Raw genomic sequence first — 23,979 nt, forward strand, 5'->3', positions numbered from 1 at the left:
AGCAACTCTAGTCATGGACCAGGCATTGTGCTAGGCATTGTGAAAACAGAACAAATAGACAGTCTCTGCTCAGCTTGATGTCACTGGCTTGTACAGACCCAAACCTGAAGTCTCTCTCATTCAGTGTGTATTGTGTCACATTTTGTGCCAGCTACATAGATAACGGGGGCTGTCAAGCTGTCTTGCAGTGATTCAAGAGTCTGAGTACCAGTCTCAGGGCAGAATCTTAGGAGACAGGGCACAACCCCAAATTGGTTGTGAGTTCTATACTTGGATTTCACCAACCAATTATCAAGTGCATAAATGTCAATATTACCTTACAATATGGGATACAGCTGCTATAAGAGAGATTAATGCATGCAACAACTCATCAGCTTTCAATATAGTCTAAACACAGTCTGATAATTCTAATATCTATTTAACAATACTAACACACAGGTGAGCCAGACTGATTCCAGCTGTGTATCTGTCAGTGTTCAGTTGAGACATGGGGATCTTGGCATGAGCTGGCACCTGGTCTGCCAGCCTCGCATGGGCCTGCTGCAGCTGCCAGCTAGGTGACAGTCCTTTAGCTCAAATCCTAAAGACTTATGCTCTTAACTTGGAGGGACCTGATTCAATCCTCAGCAATGACCAAGTTGATGGTCATTACAATTATGGAAAAATCCCTTCAGGATTCAAGTTGTGAGGAGTGTGTGTGTGGGTGGGGAGGGGGGCGGTTCATGCGTTATACATCCCTTGGATTTGAAAGGAGTTTTGCCTGAGTAAGGGGTACGCGATTGGATCCAAGCACATTCTGAAGTAGTTAGGAACACAAAATCTGGTTATTGCAACACTTCTCTTTCATCTGGTTTTCTCAGCTCTGTTTGACGAAGCAAGTGATTTTTCTCTCCAAATTTAACAGAGGGCTATAGAGGACCTACTGGACAAATAACTGGTGTTGCCTCTTTATTGCCTTGGTCAGGCTTTTGTTTTATTCTGTCAACATAATAGGATTATGCTAAAACAGACTTTATTTATTCAGGGAGGTGCTGAAGTCAAAGAACCATAGAAATGTAGGGCCAGAAGGGATCTCTAGAGGCACCAAGGCAGGACCAAATGTATCTAAACCATCCCTGCCAGGTGTTTCTCTAACCTGTTCTTAAAATCCTCCAATGATGGGGATTCTCCAGTCTCCTTTTGAAGCCTGTTCCAGTGTTGAACTACCCTTATAGTTAGAAAGCTTTTCACAATATCTTTCCTAAATCTTCCTTGTTGCAGATTAAGATCATTACTTCTTGTTCTGCCTTCGGTAGACAGGGAGAGCAATTGATCACCACGTATTTGAAGGCTGTTATCAGATTCCCCCCCCCCCCCCGTCGTCTTTTCTCAAGGCTAAACACTGCCCAATTTTTTAAACCTTTCCTCATAGTTCAGGTTTTCTAAACCTTTTGTTGGTTTTGTAGCTCTCTTCTGGACTCCCTCCAGTTTGTCCACATCTTTCCTAAAGTGCGGTGCCCAGAACTGGACAGAGTATGCCAGTAGTGGACTCCACCACAGCTGAGTAGAGTGGGACAATTACCAACTATGTTTTACCTACAACACTCCTGTTGAGATTAGCCTTTTTTCTTGCAACTGCATCACATTGTTGACTTGTAATTGATCTGGGATCCACTATAACCCCCAGATCCTTTTAGCAGTATTACTGCCTGCCCAGTTATTTTCCATTTTGTAGTCATGCATTTGATTTTTTTTCTTCCTAAGTGTAGTACTTTGAACTTATCTTTATTGGATTTCATCTTGTTGATTTCAGATCAATTCTCCATTTTGTTATAAATGTTTTGAATCCTAATCCTATCCTCCAAAGTGATTCCCATGTTTGTTTCAATATAGCAGAAATTGTAAAAATGCAGCATTATCCTTTTTAGCTGAGAAGAATATTTAAGACCAATTTTCCTAAAGATAGGATCCATGTGCCTGCACATCTAATTGAAGAATTTGATCCTTAATTACATTAACAGGTCATCTTGAAGTGCTTGTTTCATGGTTTTTGACTGCTGTTCAAGAGACATTCTTTCTTATAATCTCAGCTGAACATTTTTATACAATGTGACAGGCCTTAAGACTGCTTTCAGAATTCCTTCTTTGTTCTCTGGAGCGGAGAGGAGCGCCAATGTGGTGGTTAGGGCATTAACTTAAGACTTTGGAGATGTTGGTTCTATTCCTTGCTCTCCCACAAACTTCCTTTGTGCCCTATTGCAAGTAAACTTAGCCTCCCTGTGCCTTCACAGGAGTGCTGTGAGGACAAATACACATCCGAATGTGAGGTGCTCAAATGCTACCATGATGTAAGTACCTCAGATAGATTGATTGATAGACAGACTAAGGAACCCTGACTAAACACACACCCTGGAAAAAGCAGAGCTTTCCTAGATGATTCAGACGCTGAATGTTAGAAACTAAACAAAAGTCTAAATAGGAAAAAATATTGTTCAATATAGATTACCTGTCGTCAAGTCCCCTAATGAAAATAAGCTTCCACCTTGTGGTGGAAGAGTCAAAAAATTGTTCAGGTGTTTGTCAGGAACAAGGATTTGGCTCTGGGGCATTGAAGGGAAAATATCTACTGACTTCAATGGAAGCAGAATAAGAGAGAGCCTTTTATACGTGCAACTACAGATCGCAGTCATATATATGAAATCAGAGCCTGTTGTAAAATGAATACACAGCATGATGACAGTCTTTATTAATGTATATTATAGTGCTGGTTTTAAGTTTACAGTCTGAAATACTTGGGATTTTAATGAAGTCACATACCCTCAATACATAGAAATAAATATTTTTATTGAATCCCTGCACTAGAATTTGGCATTCACACCTCAAGTGACACAAAGAACTAGCAGAGATTAGTGAAGCAGGGTGACCTTTAATTTTAGTACAAATTTGGGCCCCTTAAAATAGAATGGATGAAATTCTGGCTCCTTTGAAGTAAATGAAGAAGCTGCCATTGATTTCAATTGGGTGAAAATTTTATCCATATTCTCAGTGATATTTTGTTCCTTCCTCCTGCCCTTCCAAATGATGGACATTCTGGAGTAGGATTTCAGCTTTAGGCACACACAGTTGGACAGGCAGATTTGCGGGCACACTAATTGAATATCTTTGCCTGCCCATGGCTTTGCAATTTGTGCACAAATATTAGATGTTTGCAGTCATAAGCGAGGCATGTACTTCAGTGTAAGTACTTAGTTGCCCATATCTAATTTTACAAATCGGGGTTCCTAAGGGTTTTTTTAATTAATTATTCTGGGTACTAATAATTTGTATTTTCAGAGCAAATGAAAGTCTCATGTTACTATCCACACATGCTATATAATGAGATTACTGCTTTATCTCATATTGAAAATGTTAAATGAAATGAAAACTTAAAAAAAAAAATTGTAGGACCCAATTGAGAAGGGATACATAAAATGGTGTCAGATCTCCTTAGATTAATTTTGCCTCTCTTACACTCAGATTCTCCTAGATTTACTTACACATTCCCCACATGTAGAGAGTCTAAGGAGTGTTAACTTATATAAGAAGGAACCGTTAAAGATGTAAGGTGAAGTAGCCCCCAGCTTCTTTAACATTCACTTTCTTCTTGCTCGTCACTGTGCAAAACAGACTGAGGGCCTGTCCACACAGTGAGTTAGTGTGCTGCAAGCCGGGGTGTGAATCAACAGCACACCACTTTGCTGCGCGGTAACTTGCCACATAAACGCCACAACAGTGCATTAAAAGTCCTGGAGTATGGCTTAGTGTGGAAAGCACAGCATTACTACATGGGATTCACATAATGGCTTTCCATGAACTAACTCACCATGTAGACAAACTCTGATTTACAGTCACACTACTAATGCGTAAGGGAGTTTAAGTAGAGATTAAGGAGTTGCTGACTTTCAGGTAGACACACAAACTGTGTTGAAATTGTACAGATTGTTGGGTAGAGAAATGTAGCTGGTGTGTTGAGTCATGAAAGCTTACCTCTTCCTGTACGTATTTTTTTCAGTGTTGAAATACATAGATTGCAGCACATAGAGATGAGGTCTGGTTTTATTAGTGCACTTGTGTTAAGAATGGCATGTTTATATCACTTCAGTAAAAATTAAATAACACAGGCTTTTAAAGATTGCTACACCTGAATAAAATATTACTTTATCACTAAAGTATATGTATTAAGAATATTATACATTGATTCCATCAGAAAATATTCCTTTATCTTCTGAGCCATGTACTAATCTATATGGGTAATTAGCATATTTCACGAAATCTCAGCACATACAGTTCAATACATCATATACTTATTTTATACCAAATTATTTCTCCAATTGATGCTGTTTGTACATTTTTAATGTAGTTTAAAGGGCAACACTGATATTGAGTTAAGGCAAAGCTCTATCTGGCCTTAATATAGGTTTGCAGGGAGGTTTGTTAGGGCTTTCCCTTTATTCTTGAGCACTAACATACTTTTAAAGTAATTAAGGAAAGCAAAACAATCTCCTCCCCCCGGCAAAAGATCACCTGACAAGCAATAATGAGGTCTTAAAACTTCACCTGAGTGCTACAGTGTTGCACTCCTGATGCATAATTTAAAAAATGTATTAGGTCACACTGAAGGTTCTATAAGGGGCTAATAAACGATAAATAAATATTAAAAACGTTACAGGTCTGAGTAGTCTTCTTACAGGGATATAAGTTAAAGATGCGATTAGAAAGTTATAAGCAAGCTAGTGACTTGCTGAATTCTAGACAGACATTCAGTAAACTATCTATTGACCCTTTATTTACCTTTTATGAACTATTTATAAATGAAACCTTACTATAGAGAGTGGTCGTTTATTTTTAATTTGAGTTTTCAGGTAAATGACTTACACAAATAGAACATTGCGCATTAACTGACCCTCTCTCCATACATTGATATGTTTTATTGCAAAATATGGTATGATTATAGTACAAGTAATTTAATTGTGCTGTGTCTGGACACTTCTCACCAGGTTTATACCATTCATGAAGTCCAGCCTGGTTTCTGACCTCTCCTAACAGTCAGTGCACTGTGCTGAATGAGTTCTGTGCCATAATAATCCCTTCCTTTTTAGGTTACTATAATAATAGTACAAAAGTGGCTGTGAAGACTCTGAAGCCTGGAACGATGTCTGTGCAAGCATTCATGGAGGAAGCCAACCTCATGAAAACACTTCAGCATGACAAGTTAGTGAGGCTGTATGCTGTAGTCAGCAAAGAGGAACCTATCTATATTGTAACAGAATTCATGGCAAAAGGTGAGAGTTGTTGGACTCTATGAGCACATCTTAATTAAATGTCAAATCAACCCCTAGTAACAAAAAAGAGGAGAAATAATTGTGTTAATTTTACTTTTTTGTAGTTTTTATATTAAATGATCAAGTATCTAGCTTAAGAGTGTACAAGAGTTTTCATTTTATGTTTATGTTGTGTTTTAAGATGCATCCTTTTAGAAATCTCTCAAGCACTCTAAAAATAGTTTAACAAATAAGAAACATATCACTTATAATATCTTGATGACTTTGCATAATGAATCCAATAGTCATGTTTTCTGCCAAAGCGGGTGAACGCTTTGAACCATATGCTGCTATCCTGCAGTTAAATTCATGAACAGTCCTGTTGATGGGCCCTGCAGGAAGGAATACTATACCATGCTTTTATGAATAATTACTACACAGTGCTAGTCAGGACTGCAGAATCAAGTCCTGTGTAAATAGATATTTTAGTTGTTTTTTACTACCAAAGGGCTCAGCTTCCCTTGAGTTAGACATGCTTTTTGTGACTTTTTAAAATTTTGCCATTGATAACTAGGTTGATAATTGTGGATGATTCCCTGAGGGCAACTTTGCTGATATTCCTTAGAACGAGAAAAAATCAATCACTTAAACAATGATCAACTCAGGAGAAGCTTGACCTTTTAGTTTTGCATCACAGAAAGCTGCATAGCTGATCAACTCAGATATTGGATCAGCATTGTTGTTATAGCATGTAAAGAACCATTTAACTAATTTGTGGCCAACTTAAAAATATGTTAAAACAAAACATAGACCACTAAAGCTCAACCATGCAGAAGGTAGTGAGGCTGGCTATAGACTTACTACTTGTGAACTGTGCTGACTTATTCTTTCTGCATTGAAACAGGCAGTCTGCTGGATTTTCTGAAGAGTGATGAAGGAAGTAAATTACTGCTTCCAAAGCTAATTGACTTCTCAGCTCAGGTAAATGATTATAATATAAAGAACACTAAGAAGCATTTAGTGTCTTGGAGGCTGAACCTCATATCAGGCACTGTTGAAAAAATCTGTTGTAACAGTGGTCTTCCAAGACTTTTTGGTGTGATGTTCAGAGCTATTTTTGTGGGAGATAGAAAAAAAAATAGATATTTCACAGTCTGTGTGTTTGATTAAGCCTACACGTTAACATTAGTAATGTCAATTTTTTGTCAGTGTTACGTTTGTTTTGTTTGCAACAGGGGGGATTGTTTGCAGTTCTAGCAGATACGTGTAAGAGGGTAGTACTAGTTCCATATATTACATGCATTTGCAAATCTTTAAAATAAGGCTAATGTATTCTTTTTCACCTTTCCTTGAGCTGAGTTAGCTAGTAAAGAAATTCTGTTAAGCGTCATAGATCACTATCACTTTAAACTGATTTGGGGGTAATTTTGTTCTATAACTGAAATGTATGTGAAGGATGGTTCAGAATACCAGCACATGATTTACTAAACCAGCTGGCAGCCCCCAGGTACAAACAATACATGGGATACCTTGTGCATTGTGGGTAAAACTTTCAAAAGCACCAAAATGACTTAGGAGCCCACTGAAAAGTCGATAGGGCTTATGCTCTTAAGTCATCTTCATGCTTTTGAATGTTTTAATGTGCTACTAACTTAGAATAATAGTTTGCTTCTGGTAGGGTATTGGTTTTTATGAGTGTTAGACTGGTACAGACTCTTTATTTTGTAGCTTGCTGTACTGATTTTGTTACAGTGCATGAGGAAAGGCAATAGAAATGTTATATAATGTAATACAGTAATAAAAGGTAATACATGTACTCTGTGGGAGAGAAAAAATGTGTGAATTGGTAAGGCTAACAGAGACCCAAATGCAGACATCAAACCCCACATGAATTTATAATCTGCCAAAAAAACCAAAGCAATTTTGGACTGCATGTGCAAAGACAACAGATGATGGATTGGATAGGTTCTGGTGTATTTGGAATATTGTGTTCAGTTCTGGGCACCACCTTATCAGTAATTCAGGGCCTGGAAAAATTGATTTATGGTGAGGAAAGAGCTAAAACGCTAATTGTGTACAGCTTGGCTAAGTGACTACTAAGGTGATGGGACAGTGATAACTGTTTACAAATATCTGAAGAATGAAAACACCTGTGGGGATGAAGACTTAAACCTGCACCCAAGCAGAGCCCCATTGAAGTGTGGGCCTCAGAGATTCAGTGCCTTATTTACCCCCCCCCCCCCCCAAATAGAACTAGGTCTGAAGATGAAATTTAAAAAAAAGACAATTCAGGGTGAAAATCAGGAAAAACCTCTTGAGACTGAGATGTGGAATAGTCTCTGAAGGGATGTGCCGGAAACTCTATCGGGACTTTTAATATTACAGTGAACAAAGCACTAGAGAAATTTACAATAGGGATTGGTACCTGGAGGATGGAAAGGATGATGGACTATTTCTATTGCTAACTCGTTTGATTAAAGTCCTTTAATAAAATTCATCATTCTTTAGGGCCTATTTTATTTTCAAGCTGTGTTGTTCACCTTCTAAGATATTCAGTTTTAAAAAATGGTAACTTCGCAGCAAACCTGTCAGTAAATCCAGTGGTACAAACTCAGTTTTCAACAACACAGACTGGGCTAAGAACAGAGGGGTATGAAAAACATGTTTAATAAAATTTTCAGGATGTGCCTGGCTTGTGCATTAGCTTATGCTTTCTGCATTGGTTCATATCTCCATGCTTATCCTGAGGGAAAAGAAATTGGAAAGCTGTGTCGCAACATAAATAAATAAAAGGAAATTCCCATTAAACTGCTTAAGCCGAGACCAGCACATTTTGCTTTGGGTGACACAGACTTGAACTGTGTGTGACAGTCTAATTCACACCACTCTGGCAGGCTCTGTGCCAGCTTATTCCAACTTCCCAGGAAAAAAAGAAAAAGCAGCAATAGCATGAGGTTTTCTCTTTGCTTGTACGTTCACTTTGCTGTTGCATCATGCTGACCTTTGTCACAAACACACAGCTCTTGGGGGGTACCATTGTTTTGTGAATACCCTGAAATAGCTGTGCATTGGTGCTGTGCATGTGTGTGTACACAAACTATTTGAGAGAACCAGCACTCGTTGCAGAATAACAAATTAACCAAGGGTTTGTGGTGCAACAGGAAGAAAGTAAACAGGAAGCATCCAGAGGAATGGTCGTGGTGATCTGAAGTGGCCTGTCAGATAGGGGGGGTGTAAAAAAGAGAGAGGATGTGGTCACTGTGACCGTCCGACAGCACGAAAATAGACACAGCACTTAATGGCCCTTAAAACCAAACACTTAGTTGAACACTGCTGACTTCTTACAGCATTATTTGATATAAATTTGAGTTGGCATTTCCAGCACAAGCCCCGTTTTCAGGGCTTTATAACCCTGCAAGTTTAATTCACAATTGTTCAGGGGAAAGATCTTCAATCTTTGAAAGGAATGGTTTCGATCTACAGAGGTTATAGTGTTTTGGTTGTTTCAGATTCTTTTTAAAACCAAACCAAATAGAAACATCCAACTAAAATAGGCCTCAATTTAATAGCTGGCATCTTTCAAGCAAACAGTCAAATTCACACTTGCTGTAATTGTACTGAGCCAGTGGAGTCACAGCAAGGATTAGTTTAGCCAGCAGACCTTGGTTTGGGTTGCTGCCCTTGGATTTTTGATTGTTTGTTTTAAATGGAACATTGGGCTTTCACTATAGGAGACCTGAGCTGAAATTCTGGCTTGGCTCACATGTAGAGTTATTTTGATCTCTAAACCTAGAGCCTAATAATACAGCCCTAATTCTGCTGCTTTGTTAGCAGAGCATGTAAGTTCATTGAACCACCCCCAAATAATAAAAGTACATGCATGCCCAGTGCACCTTTGTTTTACTGGTCAGCCAATGGGGGCTGCGGGAAGGGCTGCCAGCACATCCCTCGGACCATGCCGCTTCCCGCAGCCCACATTGGCCTGGAGTGGCGAACCGCGGCCAGTGGGCAGGGGCGGCTCCAGGCATCAGCATGCCAAGCGCGTGCTTGGGGTGGTAAGCCACTGGGGGCGCTCTGCCGGTTGCCACGAGGGCGGCAGGCAGGCTGCCTTCAGTGGCTTGCCTGCGGAGGGTCCACTGCGGAGGGCAGCCTGCCTGCCGTGCTTGGGGCGGCACAATGCCTAGAGCCGCCCCTGCCAGTGAGAGCCGCGATCGGACAAATCTGACGACGCGGCAGGTAAACAAACCGGCCCAGCCTGCCCGGGGCTTTCCCTGAACAAGCGGCGGACCGGCTTTGAGAACCACTGATGTAGAGTACACCAGAAAGGATGTTTGGAATAATAATGGAGAACCAAACATCAGAACTGAATTGTCCTTCACAGATTCCCCTGCTAGCTCCCTGTTACACCACTATTTGTCTTGCACAGCTAGTAACACATCAGCTGATTGTATAATTTCCTTAGTCTGGTGCTCAGGAGCTAACACAATTTACAAGAAGTACCACCCTCTCTAAACTCTCCTGCTTGTCAGCAGAGGGGATTGAGAAATTCCAAGGTGCTGTACATTCTTTAGTCTCCATTTAGCAGTTTGAAAACTGTATATATTCCACCAGCTTCTTTTTCAAGCTATGCTAGCAAAGCTTGTTAATATAACAGTCCAAAGCTAATCAGCATGCAAAATGTTTATGCCCTCTTGTCTCCATTCACAACTGACAACAGCTCCCTGCATGGCAATTTAACTAGCACAGCTAACGAACTCTATTTGCTTCATTAGTGGATCTTGTCCTTGATTCAGAGCTAAGGGGCTCCTGAAGCTGCCAGGTGATGAAATTTCCCTAGTTTCAGAGCTCACATGTGCTTGTGTTTACAAGCTCCATAACCTCTCCCTCCAAAGCTAGTGACCCAGTGTACTTTATAATCTCCTTCTGCTCCAAGAGATGAGTTTCCAAATTTCTTTAACCATTTACTGCAGTTAGCTAACTGCACACACATACAGCATCCAGCTTTAACTGCATAGATAACTCAACAGAATTTCTACTGAAGTTGCTCAATCCTCCATTTTGAAATGCTCAAAGCATTGTTATTGTAAAAATAATTGCATTCAGGCCTGTTTAATCACCCAGTCCGAGTTTGTAAATTCATTGTTCTATGCAATGTAGTTATAGCCGTGTTGGTCCCAGGATATTAGAAGGACACGATGGTGAGGTAATATCTTTTATTGAACCAGGTTCTGCTCATGAGAGAGACCAACCCAAAAATCCCCAAAATCTTGAGTCAGTGTTCTAACCCAGGGGTCAGCAACCTTTCAGAAGTGCTGTGCCGAGTCTTCATTTATTCACTCTGATTTAAGGTTCCGCGTGCCAGTAATACATTTTAACCTTTTTAGAAGGCCTCTTTCTATAAGTCTATAATATATAAGTAAACTATTGTTGTATGTAAAGTAAATAAGGTTTTTAAAATGTTTAAGAAGCTTCATTTAAAATTAAATTAAAATGCAGAGCCCCCCGGACCGGTGGCCAGGACCCGGGTAGTGTGAGTGCCACTGAAAATCAGCTCGCGTGCCGCCTTCGGCACACGTGCCATAGGTTGCTTACCCCTGTTCTAACCCTTTTTCAGTAGGAATAAAATAAACCATAAGAGACATGTAGCAATTATTTTGTCATAATTCTTATCCAGCATTAGAGGTCTCAATTTTTTTTCCAGTTCCTTTTTTTTTTTTTTTTTGGTTAACGTTACATTCTGGTAAATGATTGCCCAACAAACTACTGTTTCATTTTCCTTAGTTTTGTGTGGGCGTTTTGCTCTGTTTAGAATACAAAGCAGCTAACCAAAGCTAAAAGCCTTCCCTGCCCAAGTTTTTGCTCACATCTTTAACATAAACATTGATATATAATATTTCTTTTCATTTTATAAGGTGTCTTTAATAAGTAAAAACCCAAACCAAACCTGGAGTATGTTTCTGAAGAGTTGTAGACTGCTATCATTGTTCACCATGGTGCTAGCCTATTAACATTTTGGTCACATCAGGATTAAATCTTAATTTTTATTTTTTTTTAATTTTTTTTTTTTTACATAAACTGAGTCCTCTTGATCACTATTTCTTCCATTGGCTAGACCAGGGGTAGGCAACCTATGGCATGTGTGCCAAAGGCAGCACACGAGCTGATTTTCAGTGGCACTCGCACTGCCCGGGTCCTGGCCACCGGTCCGGGGGGCTCTGCATTTTAATTTAATTTTAAATGAAGCTTCTTAAACATTTTAAAAACTTTATTTTACATACAACAATAGCTTAGTTATATATTATAGACTTATAGAAAGAGACCTTCTAAAAAGGTTAAAATGTATTACTGGCATGCGGAACCTTAAATTAGAGTAAATAAATGAAGACTCGGCACAACACTTCTGAAAGGTTGCCGACCCCTGGGCTAGACATTTGTGACCGGAATCCCAGGGGAGCCAGCTGAGGTTACTCAATTCTGGTGAACTGCACAGAATGGGGCAGGCAATCCCCGAGCTTGGTGGATATTCCAATACCCAGATTTACCAAGCCAGCACAAAGCAGGTTCTATTATACCTCACTGGTTACGAAGTCAACAATACAGTTCCCTTAGAGTAACCCAGCCTCAGACCTCCACCTAGACACCCAAGTCAGGTATGAGGAGGATTTCTGAAAATCTTATTCATCGTATAAAAAAGGTTCCACCAACCCCAAAGGATCAGACACATCGCCTCCCAGGTTAATGAATATTCCAGACCTTTCCCAAATACACGCTTACAGCCAATTTTTATTAACTAAACTAAAATGTATTAGAAAAGGGAAAGAGAATTGGTTAAAAGAACAGCCTACATACAGACATGAGTCAGTCTTGAGATTCATATTCAAAGCAGAGATGAACAGGAGTACTTGTGGCACCTTAAAGACTAACAAATTTATTTTAGCATGAGCTTTCGTGAGCTACAGCTCACTTCTTCTTCTTTGCATCCGAAGAAGTGAGCTGTAGCTCACGAAAGCTCATGCTAAAATAAATTTTAGTCTTTAAGGTGCCACAAGTACTCCTGTTCTTTTTGCGGATACAGACTAACACAGCTGCTACTCTGAAAGCAGAGATGGAGAGCTTTGTAGATGCAAAGAGTTCCATAGGTTATAGTCCAATGTTTGTATTCATGGCGGTCCAGTCAGAACTGGGATCTCAGTCCTTTTGGCTTAGGCTTCTACTGTATGAAACCTCAAGCAGATCTAAGATAAAAAGGATTGGGACCCAAAGGTGTTTTATACAATTCCAGGCTAGGGTGACCAGATGTCCCAATTTTATAGGGACAGTCCTGATATTTGGGGCTTTTTCTCATATAGGCACCAATTACCCCCACCCCCCTCCCGATTTTTCACATTTGCCATCTGGTCACCTATTCCAGGCCTTCTTTGACAGGTCAGAGTACTTAGTTGAACAATAGGCATTCATGTGGACTTTGAAGTGGATCCATTTCCTAAGCATAGCGTAATTATTCACACAGATTAACATAAGGCAATTGCCTGTTTTTCCACCATTCTCAGATGATTTGCAATACATTTTCAAAAAGAGATGAATACAGCGATATCCTATGTTTACAGTTCATTTAAATGTTAAAATGTTCTTTTGATCTCTGAATTAACAGAATACAGCATAGACAGGGAATGTTTGATTACGTTGTTAACCTCTACCAATATATGTGTAAAAACACAAACATTATCTCCCCATATGTTTTTAAGGGTTGAGTCATTTATCCTGCAGGATGCTTAACCCTTTCTGGTCATGCATCACAACATTATTTAAGGAATCTGGTTGTGGTTAATTCTAGGCTAATAAAAATCCCATTTAGTGTGATCAGTACCATGGCCATTCACTAAAGGCCCTTCAGGACTGGAGAATGCTCTTAGAAAAATATAATGATTCTCTCCCTCCCAACCCCCTAGCCCAAAATAGAATTCTTCCAGCATTATACCACAAACAGTTTAAACCTCAAACCCCCCTGCACTATTGGCTTCTTTTACAGCCTAGGCACCAGATTCTACCTGTGTAGTGTGGCCGCTTTGCACTGCCCTGTCAGTTCAATCAGGCCTTGAAGTTTGGTATATCTGTCCCAGGAATATGATTCCAGTTTAAGTGTGTCTCTAGTAGTACACAGCTGACAATGGCTCTTAGGCCACTCTTCTCCCTGCTGCAACATAGTAGGGAGGAGGGAATATGACTGGGATGCCCTAGTTGAATACTGATCCCCAGCTGTGGCTTCAGACCCTTAGAGCAGCCAGGGCAATTCAGAGTCTCTGCAGAATCAGGATAATGTAGAGGGGACAATTGAGCCACCTTTACACACACATTCCTGACTTGCACTCTACAGTTTGACAGTAGCAGAGGATAAGAACCTTAATTTTAAGCTTTTTTTTTAAAAAAAAAAAGCCATTTATTAAATCTAAGAGGGAGAATTTAAAGATTCATCTGAAATATGAGGGTCACATAGGTGCAGTGGCTGATTAAGGTGCTTGTAGGTCAGGGGTTTGAGTCTTGCCTGATTTCATGCTGAAAGGCCACCTCAGGTTCGTGCAGCTGCAAAATGGGCACCTCATCCATAGGGCAGTCAAAAGCAGTTGGGCATGATCCTGGCCACATTGGTCCCTTGTGTACCCTTGGCAATGAAACTGACGTGTCTTAAGAGTGTCAGCCTGAAGAGCCATTGACTTGGGGGAACTTTGAGATGAAACAACAATACTGAGCCCAATGAAACACAGTTTGGTAACACTAGGAATTCGTATTTTTACATGCAGCCTAGAAACAAAAAGGAGCATCTGTTTAACGTACCATTAAATGCATATTCTCTGTAAGTTAACACGCAACAGACAGCATTGCAAACTATGCTGAAATCACACGTTAGAGAAAAAACTACGGCGGAAAAGATTATACACCTTTCTGGAGTGGAAACCAGAAGAAAAGAAAGAGGACTGTGTGTGAGTTGAACTACTGCACAATCAGGGCTCTGAGGTTCTTCAGTCTTGTCTGCTCTTTCATGCTACTTGCTCCAGCAGCATTCAGTACTATCTGGTTTATCTACCATTATCTTTCAGCAGTCATTTTATTTAGCACTCGTAATAGTGCTTTTCATTTTGAAATTACTCTACATACACTTACTAATTAATTTTCCACAACACTCCTGTGGCTGACTCAAGCATCTTCCCAGTTTTACACAGGAGGGAACTGAGACAGAGATTACAGTATAAAGCTAGTCTAAGATCACAAAACAAATCAATGGCAGAGCTGAGAAGAATGCTGGCTCCCAGCCCTATGCAACGTTGAGCCTGATTTACTGTGTATTTTTCTATGTAGCTTTGCAATGGGGAAGCTGGTTTATGGAATGGTTTATTTCTGCCACAGGATACTGGATCATTCAACATTTTGATGCGACGTACATAGTTTTACTGTTTGGAGATTGGATTTTCTATATATATTGTCCTGATAGTCCTGGAAGCCTGGCAATAAATATTTAAAGGGGGGAGGGGAAATAGAATACTATTTGTTTAGTAATCACAGCCATGCAGTAAATGTAGAAAGTGTGGAAGTACTCCATGTCCTAACTAGAGTTGCCAACCCGCCAGGATTGTCCTGGAGTCTTCAGGAATTAGATTATGTCATGTGATAAAACCTCCAGGAATATGTCCAACCAAAATTGGCAACCCTACCTACCATATAGGCAATAAAATCAAAACCAAAACTAAAACCAACCTCATAGGCCTGTCTAGAGTTTGCAGGTAGCTGAACAACAGCTGTTTGGTTGCTGATTTTTGTGTGTAAACTATCTTTACGTGAGTGGGCGAGAGTGACTTCATTTTCCCTTTTCATGCTCATTACTTGATTTTTACATATAGCACCCATGGCTTGTCAATGAAACTCAGATGATTATTATTGGAATATACAATTATTACAATGCCCGTGGAAGCTCCTGTTTAGTGGTTGAACCTCTATGTCACCCCCTACTATGGATAGTGGCTTATGCCACACCTGAGCATTGTTTGTGTAAAAGTATAAACCAGTTTTCAGTTGCTTTGCTTCTCGCCCTCTCTTTACTCCTGGGGGAATTCTGCACCAAAAAATTAAAAATTCTGTACAAAATATTTTAAAATTCTGCATACTTTGTCAAAATAACACATTACAATCACAGCAGTTTCAATTATTTTGGTCATTTATTTCAAAATACTGGTCAGCAACTATGTCTGTAACAATAGACAACAAAAAAAGATTCAGGAAATGTTTTTTGACAAATAGATTCCTTACTAGGCATATTAATACAGAATTCTTAGTAATAATTCATTTAAACTACAACACAGAAATGTATTTCCCTCACTTCTCAGAAGCAGTGCAAAGGCTTGGGGAAGTCCGGACTAATGGAGGAGCAGCGGGAGAGGGAAGTAATTGCTGGGAAGGAGTCTGGGGGTATGCATGATTTAGGCGTGATTTTGGAGCTTCTACATGATTCAGTGCAGACAAAGGATTGTCCTGAAATGTCATGGGAAAAGAGTAATTTTCAGTTCAAAGTTGCTCAAAATGTAATAGATTCTTTTTTTTTTTTTAAATAAAGGGCCAGACCCTCAGCTGGTGTAAATCAGCTCTATTGATGTCAAAGGATCTGGCCCCAATATTTATTTCTTTTTTTTTTTAAGTTCTTTCCTACAGTGTTACTGGGATATTGCTGGCAGGGTTGTGGAAGTACATATAGAATTTAAAAGTCACCATCACAGTCTGTATCCCATAGTGTTGTCCTGTTCACTATGCCACATTGACCATTCTTGTTAATGTGTGTAGGGGAATGATGGGAAAGTTGATTCCTTCAGTGACGCTGGTGCACTTTTCTGCCTGTCAACTGAGTTATTGTGAAACCAGATAAAACCGACATCAGTACCAATTATAGTTTGCTCTCTGCTTCTTCCCCAAACCCCAGTAATCCAACTTCGTGTGGGGCTAGGGGCACAGAATTCACTATCCCAACTTATGGCCAGTCTTTAGGTCTCCGAAAAAGACCTTTTGCAGCAAGTAGTGCAAGCCATAGCAGCTACTCCTTTCATGTTATTTATGATATAAAAAGTTCACACACATGCATTCTGTTCATCACAAAATATTGGTAAAAATACTTTTTTTGGTTCAGCATGAGAACCTTTATTTCTGTTTTACAACTTAAACTGCACACACTTGTCTGAAGAAGCAGCACTGCCGCAGTATATTGGTTTATAAGAAAATGCTCACCGGGGGGGGGAAGGGGAATGCTGTTATTTTTCCATTGCCTGCCTCAAAAAAGAGGAACAAAGAGTGTGCAGTAGCTGTTATAAATGCTTGCCAATGCACTTGGCTTACCCGTCAGGGACTTTTTTATGACATTAGCGGAAGTGTCTACTTTTTTTTTTTTTTTTAAATTAGAGTCAGATGCTCTGTCTAGCACAAAATGGAGCAAGCTCCTGTACACCTGTGGCAGTGCAAGGGCAGCCACACAACACGCAGACTGGTGCTAACTTCTCCTGCACTGACAAGGAGACCGCTAATGCGCCGGTGGATTGGGGTTGGAAAATGTTTCCTATGTTCTCTTCCTACCCCAGCATATCCACAGAACAGACAGCAGTGTTTTCCCCATACAAGAGGAAGGGTATTATAACATACCATCCACAGGAATTTTGGAAAAGCAGTATCAGAGCAGATTAGTCTGTATAGTCCGGATTCCTTGCTTGGCAGTGGCTTTCCAAGTGTGCAAGGTTTATTGTCCCGTATAGCAACTAGGACACACTTTGGTGGTGTATGAATATATCACCCAATGTTTTCACACACCATTTTAAAAATGAAGTAATGATCTGGGCAAATGCTGAAAAATCATCTGATAACTGCCAAAATATTTACCACTTTTAATTTGGTTTGGATAGTTATGAAATAAAATTACTATTTTTTCTTTGTTTACGTATGAAATTAGGGTACGTAAGAGCAGGGGTTTGCCAAACATTCCTAGTGTATGAACAGATGCATACAGTAAATGGGAATAAGCACAAAGTTAGTTGACCTCTGTATGATGATTTTCTTGAAAATGTTCAAATTTGTATTAGATATTATATTAGCAACCTGTGGAACTCTTTGCCAGAGGATGTTGTGAAGGCCAAGACTGTAACAGGGTTCAAAAAAGACCTAGATAAATTCATGGAGGATAGGTCCATTATGGCTATCAGCCAAGATGGGCAGGGATGGTGTCCCTAGCCTCTGTTTGCCAGAAGCTGAGAATGGGCGATGGGATGGATCACTTGATGATTACCTGTTCATTCCCTCTGAAGCACCTGGCATTGGCCACTGTCGGAAGACAGGATACTGGGCTAGATGGACCTTTGGTCTGACCCAGTATGGCTGTTCCTATCATTTGCAGTTTTGCTAACACTTCAAAGTCTACTTTCTTGCCTAATCTCCCCTTTAAAAGGGACAGTTTGTAATAGGAAATCCATACAAGGCTTTTATTTATTTATTAATCCTATTCCATTTTATTATTTGAACATGTTAATTTATGACCAGTTTTTTTATAGGGAATTTTTGGGGAAGAAATCCCACAACATAATTTTAATATTTCTTTATTAGTATGAAGGCCCCGGTTCAGGAAGGCTTGTAAACACATGCCTAACTGAATTCAGTGGGACTTAGCATGTGCTTAAATTCTCTGCCCAATCAGGGACTGTAACTGGATGTGGCTGTGGAGGGCCCAATCCTGCAACCACTTATTCACACAAGCAGGCCTTTTGGAATCACTGAGATGTCTATTGTGAGTGAAGATTTGCAGGATTGGCACTTACGCTAAAAGCTTTTCTGGGCAGGGACTTTGCCCCCATATATATGTAAAATGCTCAACACATAGTTGATGCTATAGTAATTAATGAAGGTTACTGATGTGGTAAAGGAGAAGAGCTCATTGTACCATACTAAGCCACTGTGTGCTGCAAAAATACCAAAAATGAAAGCACTGCTCTTGTTACAGATTGCAGAGGGGATGGCATACATAGAAAGGAAAAACTACATTCATAGAGATCTGAGAGCAGCTAACGTTCTGGTTTCGGATTCACTGATGTGCAAAATTGCTGATTTTGGACTAGCCAGAGTAATTGAAGATAATGAATATACAGCACGGGAAGGTATGTATCAATTTATATTTTTTCAGCTCTGTAAAACTCATTCTGTTAAGAGCCACAGATTTATGCATTTGTTTAACATAAAAATGAGAAGCACGTAGCACAGTGTGACAAATGCCAGAATAATTTGTTAAATACGGTATTCTAATGACAAAGCTGTTCTTAAAAATTACTCTGTCCACTCATTCCAGATTGTTCAAACTAGAAAGTTTATGAAAAGTACAGTTTGTACCTTCTTTAAGCAACACAATACATTTTACAAATCAGACTAATTAACTATTTGGCATAACATAGCAAAGCTTTTCATCTTGTTGAATTAGACAATGAACTGAGTTTTTCTTAATTGCTAAGAGAAAATGTTAGTATTTGTTTTTATCCTCAAACGCATAAATGATGTGCTCGAGCATCCTTTCCACAATAGAGGTGGTTAGTAAAAGTGAGAGGATTTTAAAATATGATTAGAATTTGCTCTGCACCAACTTGCTTGTGTTGTTTAATATAGTTGGACATGAAACAAAGGATTAAATCAATTACAATTATATTGGAGGTAGACTTGTGCCTAATTCTGCATTTCTTACAAAGGCAAAACTCCCAGGGAAGTCAAGATTCTATATATGGAATGGAGTTAATTAGGGGTAATATTAATGACCGTGATGCAAAGTATTTGAGTGGCACAACCATTCCATGAAAACTCTCATCTTTTGATTCTGAACTGATAAATGTAGAGGACAATAGAGCATAGACACTGGTGGGTTGAAAAGCAATGTATAACTTTTTTATTTTTTCGGTCTAAATTTGTAAGTAAATGTAGTAGTTGTGAAAGGTGTTAGGCTGACAACACAATAGAACAAAGTCTTCAGTTCACTCATACAAGTATGGCATTTCGTGTCTGCGAAAAGTTTTCCCCACATTATCATTCCAGTTGGTCTGAAACAACCTCTGAGGTACGAGAATATATTCAGTCAATCCCGTGCCCATTCAGGGTGGGACTGGAAAAGGAGACTGAGGAAGTTAGATACTGAGTTCCTAACTCCCTTAGATTCCTTTGAAAACCCCAAATTCAATTCTTAACTTCTCTGAGATGTCCAGGAGACACACAGGGTGTGTGAGAGTACATCCTGGTGGCTCCATCTGATCCAGCTCTTAGTACATCTGTGCAGTGCTTATGTAATGAAAGAGGTGCCAGGACTCAAGCAATTTTTTTACATTCACAACTGATGCAGCAAGCCCAGAAGTGCCGGGGCTATGAACTGCCAAGCTTAGAGGTGCCGGGGTTCAGCCCTGGCACAAATTAAGCACTGCATATGTACAATAACTCTTGGACAGGAAGAGCAGCTAATGCCTTTTAAGTCCTCTAAAATAAAGACAGGATTTTGTATTAAATACTCACTGTATACCCTATACTTAATGGAAATAATAGATGAGTCTATAAAATATGTTAGTAGTTATATTTTTCAAGCAACTTATGTATTTGGTTAATTGAGAATATATTGTTTCTTAGGTGCAAAATTCCCTATTAAATGGACAGCACCAGAAGCAATTAACTTTGGTTCCTTTACTATTAAGTCTGATGTGTGGTCCTTTGGAATTCTTCTGTATGAAATTGTTACCTTTGGAAAAATCCCTTATCCAGGTATGGACATTTGCTTATATATCATTACATGGTATTTATATTTTGATGCTCTTTTGGAGAGTCACAGAAAAGAGTTAACTGAGGGGGAAAAAGTGAATATGTTGCAATAATGGCAGCACTGTGGATCTGAAGTGTGCATACTGCAGCCTACCTCAAAGAATTTTGAAAACTCTCAGCCATTTTATATGTACCTAACACTGCATGCAGTTTGTGGGAGCTTTAAATCAGCAAGTTATGTGTAATCTAAAATACAAATCCTGCACTGTTGTACTTTTTTTGTACTAGAAGTTAAAATTGTAGTAAATGCTGAATTCCAATAATTGTCACTGAGCCTGATTTTCCAAAGCTCACTTCAAATGGTTTAATGATGTAATGATATCTGTCTAGTCTAAGTTCTAAGATTGTGTATCATTGCTATTTGTAAGTAGTGAAATGTAGCTCCTGAATAGGTGGAATTTCAAATGAAACCAACTAAGCAATTCGGCTTTTACATAAACAGCCATAATATTTTGTTAGCATTAGGCGCTACAAAAGAACATGAAAGCGGAATCTAGAGAAGTGCTGATTTTTCCATTGGAATATTGGCACTTTGGTGATAAGGTAGCTGGGACATAGGGCTACACTGGAGGGTTCTTACATTAGGCAGACCTGATTAAGCAACCTAATGCTGATCTATTTTTCTTTGAAGATATTTTTACAGGAAAACGCATGTGTTACTGTAGTTTCCCTGGCTTAAGCAAACAGGAAAAACCTTGTGTAAAGGTGATAGATATGATCAACAAAAAACTTTTGATAATGCAGAATTAAGATTGCCTGGTGGTATCTCGTGCCTTTCCAGAAGGTCAAGCACAGCAAAACTCAAACAGCTGAAAACCAGGAAATAAAGAGTGAAAGTAATGGTGACACTAACACAACCTTAACTCTGCCACTCTGGAGCTGGCAGGAGCCACTGGGAATTATTTGCATGCACTTCAGACCACGGTGTTGGTCTAGCTGTGTAGCATGGTGGCAGGATTAGTTGGACCAACTTATGGGATGTGTGATATGAGGAGACCGGGAGGGGGAGGGGGATGGGGAGGGGGGCTTTGGGGCAGGGGAGGGGCAGCTAAGCCTTGCTCCCTGCCCTCTTCCCGGTGTGAAAAGAGGTGCCTTGAGAGATCCAGTATGTCTCATTTCAGCAATGAGCTATGTAAATTACGCCAATAGTGGGACAGAAGTGTCTTCTCGCTGTGGAGACAGTGAGGTGGGGTACAAGCATGATCTATGGCAGGGGTTCTCAAACTGGCGGTCAGGACCCACTGGGGGGCATGAGGTTATTACATGGGGGTGGGTGGGTTGTGAGCTGTCAGCTCCCACCCCTGACCCCGCTTGGCATCTACTATTTATAATGGTCTTAAATATATTTTAAAGTATTTTTAATTTATAAGGGGGGGTTGCACTCAGAGGCTTGCTGTGTGAAAGGAGTCACCAGTACAAAAGTTTGAGAATCACTGGTCTATGGGTAAATGGAAGTATAGTATTAGATGTATCCTGTGCCTAAGGGTGAAGGGCTGTAAAATTTAGCAGAGGTAGGGTCGTTTATGTGGCGTGGGCTGTGTTTGAGTAAAGGGCAGGTGTAGGTAGCTCCTCTTCAGTACATCACACCTCAGCAAATAGAAGGTGTTAGGCTCTATCCCACATGGTGACGTGCCTTGTTCCCGGAGTGTTCTGCACTATCTACAGAAGTAGAGTGCAAGTATAAATGATATGGGTGTATTGGGGAGGAGCTCAAAGAGGACAGATTTAAGGTTGCATTAGCACAGACCGTATTTCCTGGTTTTCAAAGGTTTAAATGTGTGTTATTTTCAGGGTTTCTAGATCCTGGTACACAGACAGGAGCAGGGAGAGGGGTTCAGACCATGCCCTGGAGAGGCAGGGCCCCCAGATCCCAGTGTACACACAGGGGCAGGGAAAAGGTCTCAGACCACCCAGAAGGGCAAGCCCAGGAGGGGCCAGGGAGAGAGTGGCAGGACCTCTCAGGTCCTGGCACACACGAGGGGGAGCAGAGGGAGGTGCTAGGGTCCCCTCCAGATCCCAGCACACACAGCAGGGGAGAAGTGAGGCTGACAGCTCACTTGCTCCTAATCCTCTCACTGCCACCTACCCCCATGTCCCAAATCCTAGTGTCCATCCCCACCCTGACTTAAGCCCCCAAGCCCCACTCCCTCCCCTTGCTGCAGCCTTAAACACCCCTACCTTATTCCACTCTACTCTTCCACCCTTTAATCTCTTATCTCCCTGCACTCCCCACCTCCCCAGCACTGTGCCACAAATGTACGTGTCATTTCTTTTGAAAATAGTATGATCCACTTCTGAATTATCTGCTGTAGTCAGACTACATTTCCCAGCAGTTAAAAACAAAAAAACAAGAACTATCACTTTGCAGAAGCAGATAGCAGCAGCATGCCTAACAGATCTTCCTTGGACTTCTGCCAAGAGTATGGTCTGAAGTTACAGTGCTGGGGTGTAGCTCAGGTTCCAGGGCCACCGGAGGTCTCCTCGAGCCATCAAGGTCATGTGAAGCCAGGCTGGCTGGAAACCTTCTTGCCTGGTCTTTTTCTGCATGTGTACATTGCAATCTGTTTGGCATGCGAGTGTTTGGTACGTTCCATTCTAGAAAGCTAGACTCTTCCTTTAATAATGTTTTCAGTATTGCTTCCCCAAAAGGGCAGTGGGTGCCATGCACTAGCTGAGATACATTGCTGAGTGAGCGAGAGCAGCTGGGGGATGATCAGAGCCATGGTTTGAGCCCCAGGTAGAATGGGTAGAATCTGTGGACTTTATGAAATGCTTTTTTTTCCTAAGGGGCTGTATCAAGGGAGCCCCTTGCTCAAATGACCCCACATTTGGACCATTTCCCTACCCCGTACCTCCATGAGGCATAGCAAATTTCAGAACAATCCAAGTAAACAAGCAGAGTTTAGAACATTTAGAAAAAGTCGCCCTTTAAACAGGAAGAGGTTCTCAGCTGTAACTATAGCTGACCTGGCGCTCCACAACTATATATAATTATTCATCTATTTCCCCTGGCTCAGGCATCACTTATCAACTCCCTCAAATGTTCCAGGAAGCAGAATGCCATCATGTAAATACACACTGAGCTTCATCTTTGAGGTTCTGAAAAGTTCACATACAAATCACCCATCTTCCTGAGGGAAAGTTGGAAGGTTTAACCACACTCCTATGTACCCACTATCTGCACTTACTGGATGGTATAGTTTTGAGGAAGAAGAGTCCTAGAGGCCTTCCATCTTCCCTCTTAATATAGCCCAGAGTAACTGACGGCTGCATATACCCATTCAAGCGCAGGAGTTCTTAGAAATGCATTCTGCTAGGTCCTACAGCTCTGGCTGTTTAAACTCTGAAAACACTGAAAGCACCACTGTGCAAGCAGTCCCAGACTGCATAAAGCTTCAAAGGGCTAGAGCAGGGAGTTCAAGTCCCGCTGGGCTAGAATGGTGGGAGCAAGCCTGCCATCCCCACCTGGATTAGGGGGGCCAGACTTTCCAGTTGCTCCTCTAATGAGAAAGAGGGGAAGGGTGAGTCTCCATCAGCTTAGAATAGGGGAAAGTGTATTGACCAGGTCACCTCCAGAAAAGGTAGAGTGAATGTAGGTATGTTCATTGTTCCTGAAGACTCTGATCCAGCAAACCACTTAAGCACATCAGTACTTCTTGACTTCAATGGGACTACTCAAGTCAGTGGGACTGTTCACATGCTTAAAGTTAAACATGTTTAAATGCTCTCTTAGGTAAGGGCCTGAATATGTGAATGGGTAGCAGGCCCAGCAGACACCCACTCAACGTACTAGAGTGAGTTAATCAGCCATTAGGCGCCATTTCCTCAAGAAAGTATCAGG

General features: G+C 40.5%; 1 protein-coding gene across 6 annotated transcripts in view; it reads left to right on the forward strand.

Moving 5' to 3' along the window:
• LYN (LYN proto-oncogene, Src family tyrosine kinase) overlaps positions 1 to 23,979 on the forward strand; it is a 123,734-nt gene that overhangs the window by 88,066 nt on the left and 11,689 nt on the right. For all 6 annotated transcript variants that reach the window (XM_039524486.1, XM_039524488.1, XM_039524487.1 and 3 more), the window contains exons 9-12: positions 5,118 to 5,300; positions 6,184 to 6,260; positions 18,298 to 18,451; positions 19,950 to 20,081. In XM_039524486.1, coding sequence (XP_039380420.1) covers positions 5,118 to 5,300; positions 6,184 to 6,260; positions 18,298 to 18,451; positions 19,950 to 20,081 — 546 coding nt within the window. The remainder of the gene's footprint in view (positions 1 to 5,117; positions 5,301 to 6,183; positions 6,261 to 18,297; positions 18,452 to 19,949; positions 20,082 to 23,979) is intronic.

Source organism: Mauremys reevesii, linkage group 2, assembly GCF_016161935.1.
Source record: "Mauremys reevesii isolate NIE-2019 linkage group 2, ASM1616193v1, whole genome shotgun sequence".
NCBI lineage: Eukaryota > Metazoa > Chordata > Testudines > Geoemydidae > Mauremys > Mauremys reevesii.